Genomic DNA, 16290 nt, shown 5'->3' on the forward strand with positions numbered 1-16290 from the left:
ATAAATGGAAAACAATAATAAATAAAAATTAGTGCTCGTTGTTTAGTAATTGTTTTTTTTTTTATTTGTTTTTTTTTTTTTTTTATTATTGTTATCATTTGTTTGCTTATTTGATTTTGATGCTTTCATTGCAGATTTTTGCGCTATTTATCGTCTTTTAGTCATCATTCGCTTGCCCTTGTCCCATTCACTTGGGGTCGGCGCAGCATGTCTTTTTCTTCCATACATCTCTGTCACCCATCATCTCATCATTCACTTGCGTTAGTTTCATATCATCTTTCACACAGTCCATTCACCTTTTCCTCGGTTTTCCTCTCCTCGTACTTCCCTCCACATTCATTCTTAATACCTTTCTTGTCACATGACTTTCATCCCTCCGCATCACATGCCCGTACCATCGTTATCGTCTTTTAGTAATAAGGATTTATTAAATGCATAAATAAATACAGAGAAATACATATATCTTATATTTTACTCCCTTCCGACATCCGATATCGGCTCGGACAATGTGAAAACGCTCTCTGAAATACCCTAACATCAGCAGTGTTAGCATGGTTGCATTTTTATCACCTGTCAGTCCTGTCACTATGCCTGTCACTTTCGCACTTACATACTTGTTAGAACGTGACAGGCATGGTGACAGGCGATAAAAATGCTACCGTCTAAGCCCGCAGGGTGATTTATATCGTCTGTGTTTGCAGAACTCAATCGGAATGGATTTCCGCTCATATTTGCATTATCTGCAAATATCAGATATGAAACTGTTTTCATATCGCACGCTTATGGAATGCAGGCTGGGTTGGGAATGAGGAAAATCATTTCGATTTGAGGGTTGGCATCGCCCAAGGGCCCAATTCAGTGTGACACGACCTTGACGATCAGTTGTATCCTAAAGGGGCCCACTGATTACCAGTCCGTCGGACGATATCGGCCTGTCAGTTGTTCGGAACTGTCAAATTTTTGTTCTAGCCGACTGGCCGATATTGTCCGGCAGACTGATAGTCAGTAGGCCCCTTTAGGATAAGAGAGATTTATGTTTCGATTCTTTGAATTATATGAAAAATCTAGTTACTTAACGTTGCTCGCTCGGTAATCTCATGAACCGTGATAGCTAGATAGTTGAAAGTTTCACAGATTATGCTGCTATAACAACAAATACTAAAAACAGAATAAAATCAATATTTAAGTGGGGGCTCCCATACAACAAACGTGACTTTTTTGCTGTTTCTTGCGTAATGGTAAATGGTACCTTTCGTGGGCGAGTTCGACTCGCTCTTGACTGGTTTTTATACTATAACCGAGATTCAGCGCCATGTAAAATGGTGTCGCTGCGCAGTTGCGCCAACGTTACATCGAGCATCAGCTAAGTATACATATAGTTACTAAGACTAGAGGCCGACGGTCGGGAGACGCTAGTGTGGGATTGTTAAGACCTATCTTAACAAGTAGCAGATAAGTAGGTATTAGCATACCTAAGTACCTACTTACCTAATCTAGACAGATTAAGTCTCTCAATCGTCCTATGATATGTAAAGGTGACATCTACCGAAACTATTGTGTACTAGTTTAAGTGCTCAATAAGCTGTTAGCTATGTCAATGTATGTAATAGTTCCTAACCAATCCGTAGTGTCATAGTGTGGCGCTGTACTTTACTATATAAGCTTCTACATGTATGTAGATAAGCCCACTTTTTCTAACCAGCCTTCTGTAAAACATTAAATTAAGATATCAGATTCTCTGCTTTCATTTGGTCGCCATTACCTCCAACGCTGAACATAATGGTGACCCCTAGTTTAAATCGCGGTTAATCTCAGTACTTTAAAGCGAATCGCTAGTAAATTTAGTAAAATTTGCGAGCCGGTACGTCGAGGAATCGCCGCGTATCCTGATTTAGGCCGGGAGAGCAACGTTACCACGTAGGCAGCAACCGCGTGGGGCTCCGCCGACCTGAAGAAGCTGAAGAGGTGACTAGGAGGCGACCACACCACTCGATCGAGCGGCCTGAGCCAACGCGACAGGCGCCGACCGAGCCACCAAAGCGGGACCACGTGCGTGGCACCGCAGCCGCAGCAGGGAACGGCTACCGCAAGTACCAAAGGGACCACGTGGGTGGTACCACACCAGAGGCAGAAGGAGCGCCCAAGCGAGGGCAATCACCAAGCTACGCCACGCGCACGAGCATCAATCGAGAAGGCAAGTGAGCTGGCATTCCCTAACCTATCTACCAAATCTCCCTACCAAATTTAATTGTAATCGATTTATTTCCTACAAATTGTAAATTGTAATCGTTCTTAATCATGTTAGAAACTTCCAAAAACACTCTAGAAGAGTTAGAAATTAGGCAGTTAAAAAATAGACGAGGTGTCTGTAAGCGAAAATTAACTGTATTTAATAAATTTATAGAAAGAATCGACTCAAGTGCATTGACGGCCGAAATAATTGTAGACATAAGCTTAAGACTAGAACAATTACCAAAGTTATACAATGATTTCTCTGAGATACAGGACCGGATCGAGACACTGTGCAGCGACGAAGGGGACATCGAAGCCCACGAGGCCGAGCGTATGTCATTTGAGGACACATTTTACCGACTTAGCGCTAAGGGCAAGCTGCTGGCGAAGGTAGATACCGATTCAACACCAAATGACCATAGTCCGCAAGCCCCGCCGCAGCAACCCCTCGGTGAGTCGATAAAATATCCCGAAATTAGCCTCCCTAGCTTCGACGGAGACCTAACACAGTGGCTGCAATTTCGAGACACATTTGATGCCCTAGTCAACCAAGCTAGCTTAGCACCGATCGTAAAATATAAGTACCTACGCAGTTGTTTACAAGACGGCGCACTTGAGGTAATTAGTTCGCTCGATTTCTCCGAGGACGCGTACATGCTCGCGTGGCAGATGCTTTGTGAACGTTATAATAATCCTAAACGTTTAGTCACCAACCACATGCGAGCCTTGTTCGACGTGGAACCGGTACCGTCAACTCCTTCGGGTCTAAGAGGTCTGTGCGATAATATTTCCAAACATTTGAGATCTTTGCGCTCATTAAATGTACCTACCGAAAATTGGGATCTCGCAATTATTCACATGTTAGTTAAAAAGTTAGACAGTCGATTGCAATCAAAGTGGGAAAACAGTGTTGATTTGAGAAAATTGCCTTCGTTGCAGGATTTCAAAACCTTCCTAAAGAACCGAGCTGACCGGCTGGAAGCGACCAGCCCAGCAGTACCATCGGACGCACCCAGCACTTCCAAGAAGGCCATGGTAACCACGTCCGAACCTATCAAGGTAACCTCCAAACAGTTTAAATGTAACCAGTGTCCGTATTGTTCGAGTACGCATTATATTAATCAGTGTCCAAAGTTTAGTGCATTAAACGTTATCGCGCGCATCCGAGCCGTGAATAAATTACGATTATGCTTTAATTGTTTGTCCGGAACGCATGTCTTAACAAACTGCAGGGCCAGTACATGTCGAGTATGTAAGGGCAAGCATCATACGTTACTACACAAACCAAATACCAACACTCATGTAGGTAGTAACCCCGTACCAACGCGATTACCAATATCAACGTTAATCGACGAACAACCGAGTTCTAGTCAAATCGAGACTACCTTGTCGAATAACACTTTAATCGAAAAACAAATAAACAATGCGCGAAATAGGTCAGTTTTCCTTACAACAGCCCAAGTGCTCGTTAGGGATAAGCATAACAATGTGCATAAAATGAAGGCATTTTTAGACAATGGCTCGCAAGAAAATTTCATTACCGAAAACGCGGCCAAAAAGTTACAATTAAACAAGGAACAACTTGCCTTAAATGTCATAGGTTTCAATGAAAAAGTGTCTAGCCTTTTAGAATCGTGTGACGTAACATTGCATTCCTTAGACGGAACCTTTACAACGAATTTGTCCTGTTTTATTACGCCTATAATTTGTACTACCAACATTTTAATACCAAACGTGCAACGTTGGCACATTCCGTCGCGTTATAAATTAGCTGATGACGAGTTTAACTTAGCTCAAGATGTAGATTTGCTTATCGGTGGGGAGATATTCTTTGATTTACTTCTTACCGGTAAATACAAGCTCGGGCCCGGATTACCGGTTCTGAGACGCTCGCGATTAGGATGGATAGTCACGGGTTCCGTACAAAAAAAAACCGAGTCTGCCATTCAATGTAAAGTTACAGTAGAAACTCAATTAAAAAAGTTTTGGGAAATAGAGGAGGGTTCCGCACCAAATTTACCCTATGATGAAAAACAATGTGAGGATATATTTCTGAAAACTCACACTCACAACTCTGAGGGTAATTTCGAAATAGAACTTCCATTAAAGCAGCCACCTACCAAGTTAGGTCAATCTAGGCACATAGCATATCGGAGGTTCAAAACATTAGAATCCAAGTTCGAGCGGAACCCCGAATTTAAAGATAAATATGTGAATTTCATGCGCGAGTTCGAACAAGCTGGCCATATGATTCAATTACAAGATAATTATGATGGCCCATGTAATTTTCTACCCCACCAAGCTGTTTTTCGCGACTCCCCCTCAACCCCTATTCGAATTGTTTTCGACTGCTCATGCAGAACTGATAACGGCATTTCTTTGAATGATATCCAATACAAAGGCTCAATAATACAGGACGAACTCATAAATATACTTCTACGATTCCGAAAATACCAATATGTTATTAACGCTGACATACAAAAAATGTACAGATGTATTTATGTTAAACCAAATCAACAATACCTACAATGCATATTTTGGCGGGAAAATACTCACCAACGACTCCAAATTTATATGCTGACCACATTAAGTTTCGGCTTAAAGTCAGCACCACATATTGCAACCAGATGTTTGTTACAATTGTCAAACGAAAACCAACACACATTTCCAGCAGCTGCAGAGGCCATAGCGAACCAGTTCTACATGGACGATTTTATCGCCGGCGGCGACGACGAGAATCAGGTAGCTGAAACTGCATCACAGGTGAACGAGATCCTGCGGGGAGCCAACTTCACGCTGCGGAAATGGAAGTCCAATTCCGAAGTCATCATAAAACGGGTGAGCGAAACACACACACACCAAAACACACACACAACCGAATTTGGAGATAAAACACATAAGGTCCTGGGTTTAGCGTGGTCTAGTGACTCAGATGAGCTTATGTATACCATTAAAGAAAACCAAATTTCACACCCAATCACCAAAAGAAAGGTACTAGGGGTAATTTCGTCCATTTTCGACCCCCTAGGCTTGACGGGACCAGTAATTGTAGTAGCCAAAATATTTATTCAAAAATTATTTAAGGCTCAATTAGATTGGGATACCGAATTAACACAAGACTTGATCCAAGAATGGAACACATTCTATCGAGACTTGTTTTTATTAAACCAATTGAAAATTTCGAGATGTACAGTCATACCCAATTATGTAACGATACAAATTCATGGGTTCTGTGACAGTAGTATTAAAGCCTATGGCGCTGCCATCTATATACGATCAAGCGATAGAGTAGGAAACGTACAAGTTCACCTACTTTACTCAAAATCAAAAATAAGTCCAATACAACCCCAAACTATTCCAAATTTGGAACTTTGTTCCAGTTTACTGCTCGCGACACATGTCGGCAAAATAAAACGAGCATTAAAATGTGACGTTTCCGGAATCAACCTGTGGTCAGATTCAAAAATAACATTATGTTGGATAAAAAATAGTAACCCTAAATTAACTTGTTTTGTTAGTAACAGAGTCACAAAAGTATTATCACTTACAAACAAGCACGAGTGGTCATGGGTCCGCTCGGAGGATAACCCCGCCGACCTTTTGTCCCGAGGGGTAGCACCAGGCAAGCTGGAAACCAACCAGTTATGGTGGTCTGGGCCGGCGTGGTTGACCCAAAGTCCGGACACATGGCCGACCCACGATTCTGAGTCACTAAATCATGCACCCGAGGCCGAGAGCGACGTAAACATAACTCTCACCTTGGCTATTAGCACAGAATCTAACGACACGATACAATATCTTTTCCACAGGTGGTCAAGCGATAAAACACTTATTCATGTATTAGCATACATACTTCGATTTATATATAATACAAAAAATAAAACTCGAACAATTAATCCAAATAATAAATTATCAGGACCATTGTCCGTAGAAGAATTAAAAAAATCGGATCACGCATTAATTAGACATGCACAAATGGAATCATTCCCACACGAATATAAATTATTGCAAAACAATAAACCGGTTCTTAACAAATCAAAAATATTATCTTTACACCCATTCATGAAGGACGGACTCGTTCGCGTAGGCGGACGAATCGGTCTTTCGCATTATGCATATGAAAAAAAACATCCTTTAATATTAAGTCACGAGCACGCGCTTACCAAACTACTGATGGCAAACGCACATATACGTACTCTGCACGCTGGCCCTCAGTTATTACTTTCAACTATTCGCGAGCGCATCTGGCCAACAAAAGGTAGGATGTTAGCCTCGAAAATTGTAAATAAATGCGTTCCGTGTTTTAGAGCAAATCCAAAGACTACTAACCCTATAATGGGAAACTTACCCCCCTCAAGGGTAAATCCTTCCCCCCCCTTTGCTATCACGGGTATCGATTATGGAGGACCTTATAACATTAGAGATAGGACAGGGCGTGGTTACAAGGTCTCTAAGTGCTATATAGCAGTGTTTATTTGTTTTGCAACAAAGGCAATTCATCTCGAATTAATTACAGGGCTCGAGTCAGCCAATTTCCTGGCGGCGCTGCGACGATTCATCGCCAGGAGAGGTAAACCGAAGGAGTTGGTGAGTGACAATTCAACAACCTTTCATGGGGCTAGTAACGAGCTAAAAGATTTACAAAAATACCTACAGGACAGCTCGAGCGAGCTAGTATCTCATTGCGCAGACGAGGGCATAAAATGGAGTTTTATTCCTGTCTATACACCTCATATGGGGTCCCTATGGGAATCTAGTATAAAACTTACCAAATATCATTTAAAAAGAGTGTTAGGGTTATCTTTGTTAACTTACGAACAATTTGTATCAATCCTATATCAGGTAGAATCTATGGTAAATTCTAGGCCACTATGTCCCTTACCTAGTTCAAATCCTGACTATCCTGTCCTTACGCCAGCTCACTTTTTAATTGGAAAAGCACCAAATTCACTTCCGGACGAAGATTATAACCATGTACCAAAGAACCGATTAACTCACTATCAACTTTTGCAACAAATCACGCAGGACTTCTGGCGGCGCTGGTCACGTGACTACATCGGAACGCTGCAGGAACGCACGAAGTGGAGGAGCGCGCGCGGCCCAAGCCTCGCAGTCGACACCGTCGTCCTGGTACGAGACGAGCGTCTGCCGCCCTGCCGGTGGAGGCTGGGCAAGATCGTCGCGACGCAGCCGGGCCGGGATGGCGTCACCAGGGTGGCCGTCATCCGAACCGCCAGAGGGGACATCCAACGCGCGTTCAATAACATTTGTCCATTACCTACTTCGGGTGAAGTCATATAAGTAGTAAATACCTACCAACAGTACCAACCTAATGTAAAGTTCAAATAATTATAACTAAGTGTCTAATAAGTATAATTAAGTACCTAAATTACCTTACTTACCTAGTACCTATGTACATAATTAGAATACCTACTCCCTATTTAAAATAAAAATCATTTCCTATTGTTGTTTCATTTATAAGAATGGGCACAGATCTAATTAAAATTTAAGTAATTACCTAACTATAACTCGTAACAAAGAACTCTGCCCATCCTTACTGATAGGTAAAATGTATAAAGCCTATTCTTTGAAATACCTAATGTTACTCATAAAACATTAACTATTTCAAGGGGTGGCAAAATGTTAAGACCTATCTTAACAAGTAGCAGATAAGTAGGTATTAGCATACCTAAGTACCTACTTACCTAATCTAGACAGATTAAGTCTCTCAATCGTCCTATGATATGTAAAGGTGACATCTACCGAAACTATTGTGTACTAGTTTAAGTGCTCAATAAGCTGTTAGCTATGTCAATGTATGTAATAGTTCCTAACCAATCCGTAGTGTCATAGTGTGGCGCTGTACTTTACTATATAAGCTTCTACATGTATGTAGATAAGCCCACTTTTTCTAACCAGCCTTCTGTAAAACATTAAATTAAGATATCAGATTCTCTGCTTTCATTTGGTCGCCATTACCTCCAACGCTGAACATAATGTCTTAATGTCTTAGTCTTAGTGTAAGGCCTGAGTGGACGCTCGAAGCGGAGCGTTCGCCGGAGCGTGCAGCGTGGCGTCGGGCTCACAAGTGATGTGAGCAGCGTGCACTAAGGCCGCTCCTATGCGTTTGCATTTGTTTAACATGTACGCCGCACGCCCCGCTCCGCTGCACGCTTAACTCGAGTGTCCACTCAGGCCTCACGGCCCGGCCACGACATTGCGCGACCGGCGGCGGCGGCGGCGGCAACCGTAGGTGGGAACGAAAGGTCGGATCGCTGTGTCTCGGTCCAATCTATGGCCGCCGCTCGCCGTTGCCGCCGCCGCGCGATGTCGTGGCCAGGCCGTTACACTTACACTAGGTCATGTTATTCGGATTTCGGGCCCATTCGGCGTTCTTATACCTAAAGCACCACCAACCACCCTTAAAAGCCACAAAATGTGCTCCGGAGTGAATGAACTTCAAATGACTATAAGTCCTAACCTAGAGTTACGACTAAACCCTAAACCTGTCATCTGTAGCCGCAGCATATGTGCCATTCTCAACCAAAAGGGTACTTATTGTTGGTTGTCAATGTCAATAAGGCGCTATTTCCATATAGCTTCAATTTGAAATCAACCTTATCGACTAGCGACAATGTGGTACCTTTCGGTTGAAAACGTCACATATGTACTGGTAAACAATTAAGGGAACAGCCTTGCGACCCTACTCAGCTGGAGGGTATTAAAGTAAAATCATGCAGTATATTGACTTTAAATAAACGCTTAGCTGTTTTGTTTTTTTTTTTGGTTTGCTTCTGGTGCAAGATAGAGATTAATTGTCTTACTTAATCTTGCTTAGCATTCCCAAAATTTTTTGCTTTAAGCTTTAAGGTTTATTTGGTTAATTCCTTATTAATTACTCCTATTCTCCCATCGTTAGAAAAGTTGTTATGCCTGGCCCAGCGCTGGATCAGCGAGATGGAGATGCGATGGTTGAGAGCACGCACTATGGAATGGGCCACGTGTAGATGGTCCACTATCTTTGATGTGCGGACGAAAAACTGACACCGTGGCCATCCCATCGCCATCCCGCCGCGCCATAAGCCATTCGACACCACTATCCTCTCTACACGCTGGCCCATCTTAGTGGGCCAGTATGATGGCCCATCGTGTAGAGGAGCCATTAGAACATATTGTAATCATGTACATGTTGTTTTCCGTTTCCCGCCCTTTAGAAGACGGTTTTGATATTAATGACTGGAAGAGAGAATGACTGCAGAAACAAAACAGTTTTCTGTTTGACTTATTTTTGCGTGTTGCCTTTAATATAAATTATTAATACACAAAAACCATTAAGTATATTTGGCGTTATTAGGCAAAATATGATATTGCTGTGTAATAGGATTGTTTTACATTTTCATCATTATGGCAATAGCTTTATTTATTTATTTATATAAATGTCTTCTATAGACGGTTGTGTTGACTCAATCCACTGTCCATACTTGCACTGCAAACCCTCAGGCCATGATAAATGACTATTTTCACTATTAATCCACCCATTTGTCGTAATGGACGTGGCAGACGCTGGGGTTTGGATAAATCGTATCGGTGCTACATGGCTGGTCATTGGAATATTCGTATTGGTGTTTAGATTCTTAATTAGGAATATTTTGATAAGGGACTAGTTTGTTTGATGGTAAGTTTTAATCTTTTAGCAACATTTACTGTACCTGAGGTTTAGATTTGCACACGATTTTGTATGTGTAGATATACATATATATCCTTTATAATATTGTCTTCAGTTACGGCAATAGTTACTCATAAAGAAAACTATTTAAGTAAATAAATTATATCGCGTATAATGAATTTAATTGTCCCCGGCAAGCTCGGCCGAATTGCACCTTCCCATACAAACGTAGTTCCGCTCTCATTTTAAAACTACGTGTTGGATTGTAATGAAACTTTGCACATACAATGACATGAGGTATATCTAGGTCTAAGATTAGTTTATATAGCTCCAGTTTATAAAACAAATGAAATAGAGCAAAAACAATTAAGTTTTGTATGAGAAACTTAAATCTAATTTTAATCTTAATTTTAGTATTATTTTTTAATCAGAATTTAATCAATCTATTATTATTAGTACCAGTATCCATTATTATGATCAATCTATTAAATTTAAATGTCAAGATTTATTTATTATTAATTTTAACATAATTTTATTTTAATTCTTATTATAAGTGCAACTGTTGTCTTATTGTGTTATGCTTATTATGTATATGGACCAATGTTGTCTGCAATAAATGATAAATAAAAATAAATAAATAAATTAAATTCGCTGTTTTTTTTTTTAACTATGGTTTCTGAAGCTACATAAACTAATTACAGATATATACCTTATCCTATTGTAAGTACAACGTTTCAGAGTAATCTAGCTAGTCGTTTTAAAATACTTGTATGTTAAGAAAGCAAATAAAGAACTAAAACCGAAACTGAAAATGAGAGCGGAACTACGTTTGTATTGAGAACCGAGCTTGCCGGAGACCCTTAAACTAAATATTTAATTATTAACTAGAAATTGTAAATGATTATGGCACATATTATTTATTATATAAATCTGTATATTATTTGACGATCTTATTATCTATTCATATCGTATTCATATTCGTTTGTAATTAAAATATGTAATACTTATTCAGAAATAAATGAATCTTACAGTTTTGAATGATTCACGGTTAGTTTCACTAGACTTATATTGACCGGGATATAGACCGTGATTACCTTTTGTGTTATTTGTGAGCTCCCGATATTTCGACGCAGTTACATGCATCATGTTCACGGGTGACAAATAACACAAAAGGTAATCACGGTCTATATCCCGGTCAATATAAGTCTAGTAAATGAATCTTAATCTAAATCTAAGATTCTAGACTTTGCTTTAGGAGATAAGCGTCTAGACTAGACTGTAAGCACTCCATTTGTCCATCTAATGATAGTGGATAGTATGTCTTTTACTTTAGTAGCTATATAACGATAAACTCGTCTGATTTTTAAGTCTCCGGCAAGCTCGGTTCTCCATACAAACGTAGTTCCGCTCTCATATTAAAACGACTACCTAGTTTGTTCTGAAACTTCGTACTTACAATAGGATAAGGTATATCTATGTTTTAAATTAGTTTATGTAGTGAAATAAAACTATGAAAACGGATTATATCGCGTATATTGAATTTATAATACATCCCGATGTTTCGAACTCTTTACAGCGTTCGTGGTCAACGGGTGTAGTTTTATTTCATGAGTAACTATCGCGGTAACCGAAGACAATATTAGTTTATGTAGCTTCAGATACCATAGTTAAAAAATACAGCGAATTTAAGTTTTTCATACAAAACTTATTTTTGCTCTATTTCGATTGTTTTATAAACTGGAGCTATATAAACTAATTACAGGCCTAGATATACCTAATGTCATTGTATGTGCAAAGTTTCATTACAATTTAAAACGTAGTTTTAAAATAAGAGCGGAACTACGTTTGTATGCGAAGGTGCAATTCGGCCGAGCTTGCCGGGGACTCTTAAGAGGAGGACGGCTTTTCCATACAAACATAGTCCCTATTTTCTAGGATATTGATATTATGGAAAATATTTTACACAAATTGATGCATGTTAACCATAGCTATGCCACTTCGTTTGACTTTTTTCGTTTTTTTATTATTATTAACAGTTAGAAGTGAAAACAAATTCCATACAAATTTTTAAATATTCCTAACTCTAATATTGTCTTCGGTTACCGCGATAGTTACTCATGAAATAAAACTATGAAAACGTTGACCACGAACGCTGTAAAGAGTTCGAAACGTCGGGATGTATTATAAATTCAATATACGCGATATAATCCGTTTTCATAGTTTTATTTTATTCCTAACTCTGATTAATTTGTAGGTACAGTAGGTAAATCGTGATTAAGAAAGCGGGAAATCGTAATAATTGTGAAAAAAGTGTATGAAATCAAATTGTCTATGTAACATACTACTTATACTAGTATATAATAGTGATAGTGACCAAAATGGTGTATTAAGCGGAATATCGTATAATTTAATGATAATATCGTTTTACTGTGAGTTAAAGTTAGGTTAGGTATTTCCTGTGTAATTCAGTCTTTTTCAAAAACAGAACCGGCTATAATGTGATAATTTTAGTATATAACTTAAATATAAGTCCAAACTTATGGGGTACTTTCCGTTGTCCGAAGTAATGCCGTCATATACTTACTACAAGTACATAACAGGGAAAAATCTGAAAACTACATTTGTAATTAAATCATTAAAATATTTTTTTTCATTTTACAGTTCCGGCGCGATCCCCATGCCTCGCTAGATGCTGTGCGGCGCTATCTGGACCGCGGCGCCCGTCTCGCTACGTCTAGCGGAGGCGTTCCCCGCTGCGCGTTCCTTCACCGCGCTCGCGATGCACGCGTCGCGACATGATGATGACTCCAGCTTCATAGGTTAGTGGGAACTGTTATATGGAAGTGGAGTTACATTACAGGCGGATCATGGGGTCTGCTAGTAAAGTTACTCTAGCGCCATACGGCATTGAATTGTAGAGCTATGGGGGTAGTTACTTTACAGTTTACAGTCGGACCAGGCGATTTGTTTGGAAAGTGACTCTAGCTTCATAGTACAGTGTAGCGCCGAGATATAGAAGAAGAGTACTAATATTGTCAGTTTTGGTTCGCGCTAGGATTTTGTACTAATAGGATTTTATATTCATTATACGCTTTACTGGTCTGTAGGGATAAGATGGACGGTTTTTTATCATCTGTCATTATGCCTGTCACGTTCTAACGGGTATGTAAATGCGAAAGTGACGCATGAGATGACAAGTGATAAAAATGCGACCATGATACCGCCACTGAATTAGCTATGAATCGTTTGAATCTGTCATTTTGACTTATGCATTTGTAAGAAAGGGATATAACATAATTTATCTAAATCAGGCCCGTAAAGTTTTATGAATAAGGGGTAAGTCTATAACTTATTTTATTTTATTTGCCACCAAGAAACAATGTTTCAAAATGTTTTCCTCAAAACTTTAAGGATGTTGACAGTGATCCAAAATTGTACGAACGGACATTACCATAACGAACCCTCTTTCCCAAACTTCCACAACTTGACGAATTCGCAAGATGCTAGAGTACAGATTACCTTACCCTAGATCTAGCATTATTAAATTTATTAAGCATCAACGACTATTAAAAGTTATTCCTCATATATTAGATAGTATTATAGTATATAAAGGTATTATAGTATATAAATATTACTAGTTTGTATATTGGCGTTAGTATTAGAATTTATATTTAGAAATTTTTTTTTCGCATCGCACTGCACCCACCTTAACAACTTCTGTTTGGCCCAGTGGTTGACTGGTAGAGAATGCCTCAAGGCATTAAGTCCGCCTTTTGTACTTGTTCTTGTGCAATAGTTTAAAATAAATAAAAATAATAAAATAGTAGGAATACTTCATACATAAGTCCAAGTAAGCTGCGGTGGCAGCATGGTTCCATTTTTGTCACGTGTCACTTTGCCTATCACTTTCGCACTTACATACTTGTTAGAACGTGACAGGCATGGTGACAGGTGATAAAAATGCGACCGTGCTTTGGCCGCCTAGGCTTTTGCTCCTTCTATTATTGGAGATCTATGCGCGAGGGTCACTTGTCAACATAGTTATCTGAACATCTCATGTCAACGCACCCGTTACTGAAATTTAAATACTAACTGTCATAAGGTCCTAACAGTTCGTCTCATACTTCAATATACAACTTTAAGTCCTTGGTTTAGAGTACAGTTTGGAATAACACAGAAAAAATATGACTTCGACAAGTACCAATTTTTTTGACCAGTTATTGTTGAAATCAAGACAAAGTTTAGGAAGTAAAGTTGCTTTAAGGTTCCGTACTCAAAGGGGTAAAAACGGGACCCTATTACTAAGACTCCGCTGTCCGTCCGTCTGTCACCAGGCTGTATCTCATTAACCGTGATAGCTAGACAGTTGAAATTTTCACAGATGATGTATTTCTGTTGCCGCTATAGCAACAAATACTAAAAACAGAATAAAATTAATATTTAAATGGGGCTCCCATACAACAAACGTGATTTTTTGCCGTTTTTTACGTAATGGTACGGAACTCTTTGTGCGCGAGTCCGACTCGCACTTGGCCGGTTTTTTTAGAACCAATCCCATTAAATAAAAGTTAATAAAAGCTAACCCCAATAACATATTAACCCTTAATCACTCCACCGTTACCACAAAAATCGATAGGGTTATTCTCAACATGCGTTATGCTTTATGGGCTGATGTTTATTTGTAGTAATTTTTATAAAAAGGGACCTTATTGTCGATGGCGCATACGCCATTATAAACGATGCTCTGATATAAATACAATGCCGCGCGACGCTGTGTGGCGTAAGCGCCATCGACAATAATGTCCCTTTTCATAGAAAATGCCCCATTTTATTGAAGTAAAACTTCCTTAGGCGCGACTAGAGGGTAACTATATTTTTCTTCAGTACACAACCTTTAGTTTGGTGTAAATCCCATAGCAAATTGCCTTGATGCGGTTAAGGGCTGACGAATAGGTTAAAAACCATATCGAAACCTCTAAACATTTTTTCTCCGATTTTTATTTGGCAAATTTTCACAGAACGCGATTTTTTTCAAAAGCAATTTTTGGATTTGTAAAAAATCTAACCTAATATGCCATTTTCTAACGTTTTAAGAATATTATGTTATTTGAAAGAAACGCCTTCGGTTAAATGAAAATTTGGCAAATGAAACATTGGACAAAATATGTTTCGATAGGATACTCCCTCTCTCCCATGATGGGGCCTTCTGTGTTTATTGACCGAGCGTTAGCGAAAGTCTCCGTTTCAGCTTGGGAAAAAATGCTTTCGTATATGTCCTGGTGTTTTCCTCTACAGGCCGCAATTCTCAACAGTTTCTCGTGAAATTTTGTGAGCAGGTTCGATTATTAAATACATTTTTTTTGTCGATTTAGTTTTTGATTTTTTTTTTAAATGTCGGAGCCATACATTTATTCAGTTTTAAGTTATGTTCGCGAGGTCTACAGCTCACAGAGATACTAGTGTTAGGTTTTCATAATTAAGTCCCACTTTAGTCAAGTACTTAAACAGTTGTTTGAGAATCGCCCGACAACCCAGCCCAAACCTAGGTCACGCAACAGCCCTATCTTTAGACATCGCGGCGCATGCATTATAGACAATTTATTGCTAACTCACTTGTGGGCGCCTGGTACCTTTGCTCTCATCAATGTTTGAGTATGCCTGTTAGCAGACTAATTTGACACCCCTAATATACTCTCTTCCCCTAGATAGCATACCCCTTCTTCCTTTTTAACCCTCCGTCTCCTTAACCCTCATTCTTCTGTATTAACATTAGTTTCATAATTAGGTCCCACTTTAGTTAGCAATTGTTTTGAGAATCGCCCGACAACCCTGCCCAAACATAGGTCACGCGACAGCCCTATCGGCAGACATCGCGGCGCCTGCATATAGACGATTTGTTGCTTACTCACTTATCGGCGCCTGGTACCTTTGCTCTCATTAATTTTTGAGTTACAATCGTCAGACTATAATTGCAGTACAATCGGACTGTTCACTGATGAGAGAATGGACTGTAAAGGGGGGCAATAAGAGATGGAATTTAGGGGCCGGTTGAGCAAGAAAGTTGTGCTATACTAAAATTAACCTGTGAAATGAAACTAAAGTGCAAAATAGTGTCGGGCGAAGTTAGGTACCTTGCAATCCGGGAGTTGTGGGCTTGAACCGTTGGCCTCCGTTGTAGACCCTGGTGTTGGTCCCGGGCTGCCCTTGTCGCAAGCTAGAGGTAAGCTTAAAACCACTTAGAACCGTTACCTTGATCGTCCAACTTAGACCTAGGATTCTCCACTTCACGGATGGGCACGGCGTCCTTCGGCTACACAGCACTGATTTTAAAATATTCTAAATATTGGCAGTAATGCTTTCAACAGATTGCGAGAGAATATTAACGATAATGG

The 16290-nt window shown here is 39.6% G+C and overlaps 2 protein-coding genes across 16 annotated transcripts in view; both read left to right on the plus strand.

The window, feature by feature from the left end:
* The first annotated feature begins 1612 nt into the window (after window positions 1-1612).
* On the plus strand, window positions 1613-7692 carry LOC134747015 (uncharacterized). 14 transcript variants are annotated; one of them, XM_063681557.1, is made up of 4 exons: window positions 1613-2683; window positions 3172-3291; window positions 6749-6819; window positions 7258-7692. In XM_063681557.1, exons 1-4 carry the CDS (start codon window positions 2645-2647, stop codon window positions 7535-7537), a joined length of 510 nt encoding a protein of 169 aa, XP_063537627.1. In that variant the 5' UTR covers window positions 1613-2644; the 3' UTR covers window positions 7538-7692. The 14 variants fall into 14 exon arrangements, 13 of the variants coding, with proteins under 13 accessions (XP_063537627.1, XP_063537621.1, XP_063537616.1 ...); XM_063681559.1 differs by lacking the exon at window positions 1613-2683 and adding an exon at window positions 2693-3004 and having other exon boundaries at window positions 3172-5070; XM_063681551.1 differs by having other exon boundaries at window positions 1689-2683; window positions 4904-7692.
* Window positions 7693-12563: 4871 nt separating this feature from the next.
* Window positions 12564-16290, plus strand: part of LOC134747028 (protein Fe65 homolog) — a 104186-nt gene continuing 100459 nt past the window's right edge. Inside the window, exon 1 of one of the 2 annotated variants that reach the window (XM_063681578.1) lies at window positions 12564-12717. In XM_063681578.1, coding sequence (XP_063537648.1) covers window positions 12588-12717 — 130 coding nt within the window. In that variant the 5' untranslated portion in view covers window positions 12564-12587. Of the gene's footprint in view, window positions 12718-12880; window positions 12890-16290 lie in introns of those variants that run through there. The other variant, XM_063681581.1, reaches the window with a different exon arrangement.

The sequence above is a fragment of the Cydia strobilella genome, chromosome 14, assembly GCF_947568885.1.
Source record: "Cydia strobilella chromosome 14, ilCydStro3.1, whole genome shotgun sequence".
NCBI lineage: Eukaryota > Metazoa > Arthropoda > Insecta > Lepidoptera > Tortricidae > Cydia > Cydia strobilella.

Excerpts from the sequence above, each read along its gene's own strand:
- LOC134747015 (XM_063681546.1), top strand. The coding sequence starts at position 2,645 with ATGACCATAGTCCGCAAGCCCCGCCGCAGCAACCCCTCG. Across the intron at positions 2,684-3,171 it reads CCCGCCGCAGCAACCCCTCG|GATTTCAAAACCTTCCTAAA; the intron begins GTGAGTCGATAA and ends CCTTCGTTGCAG.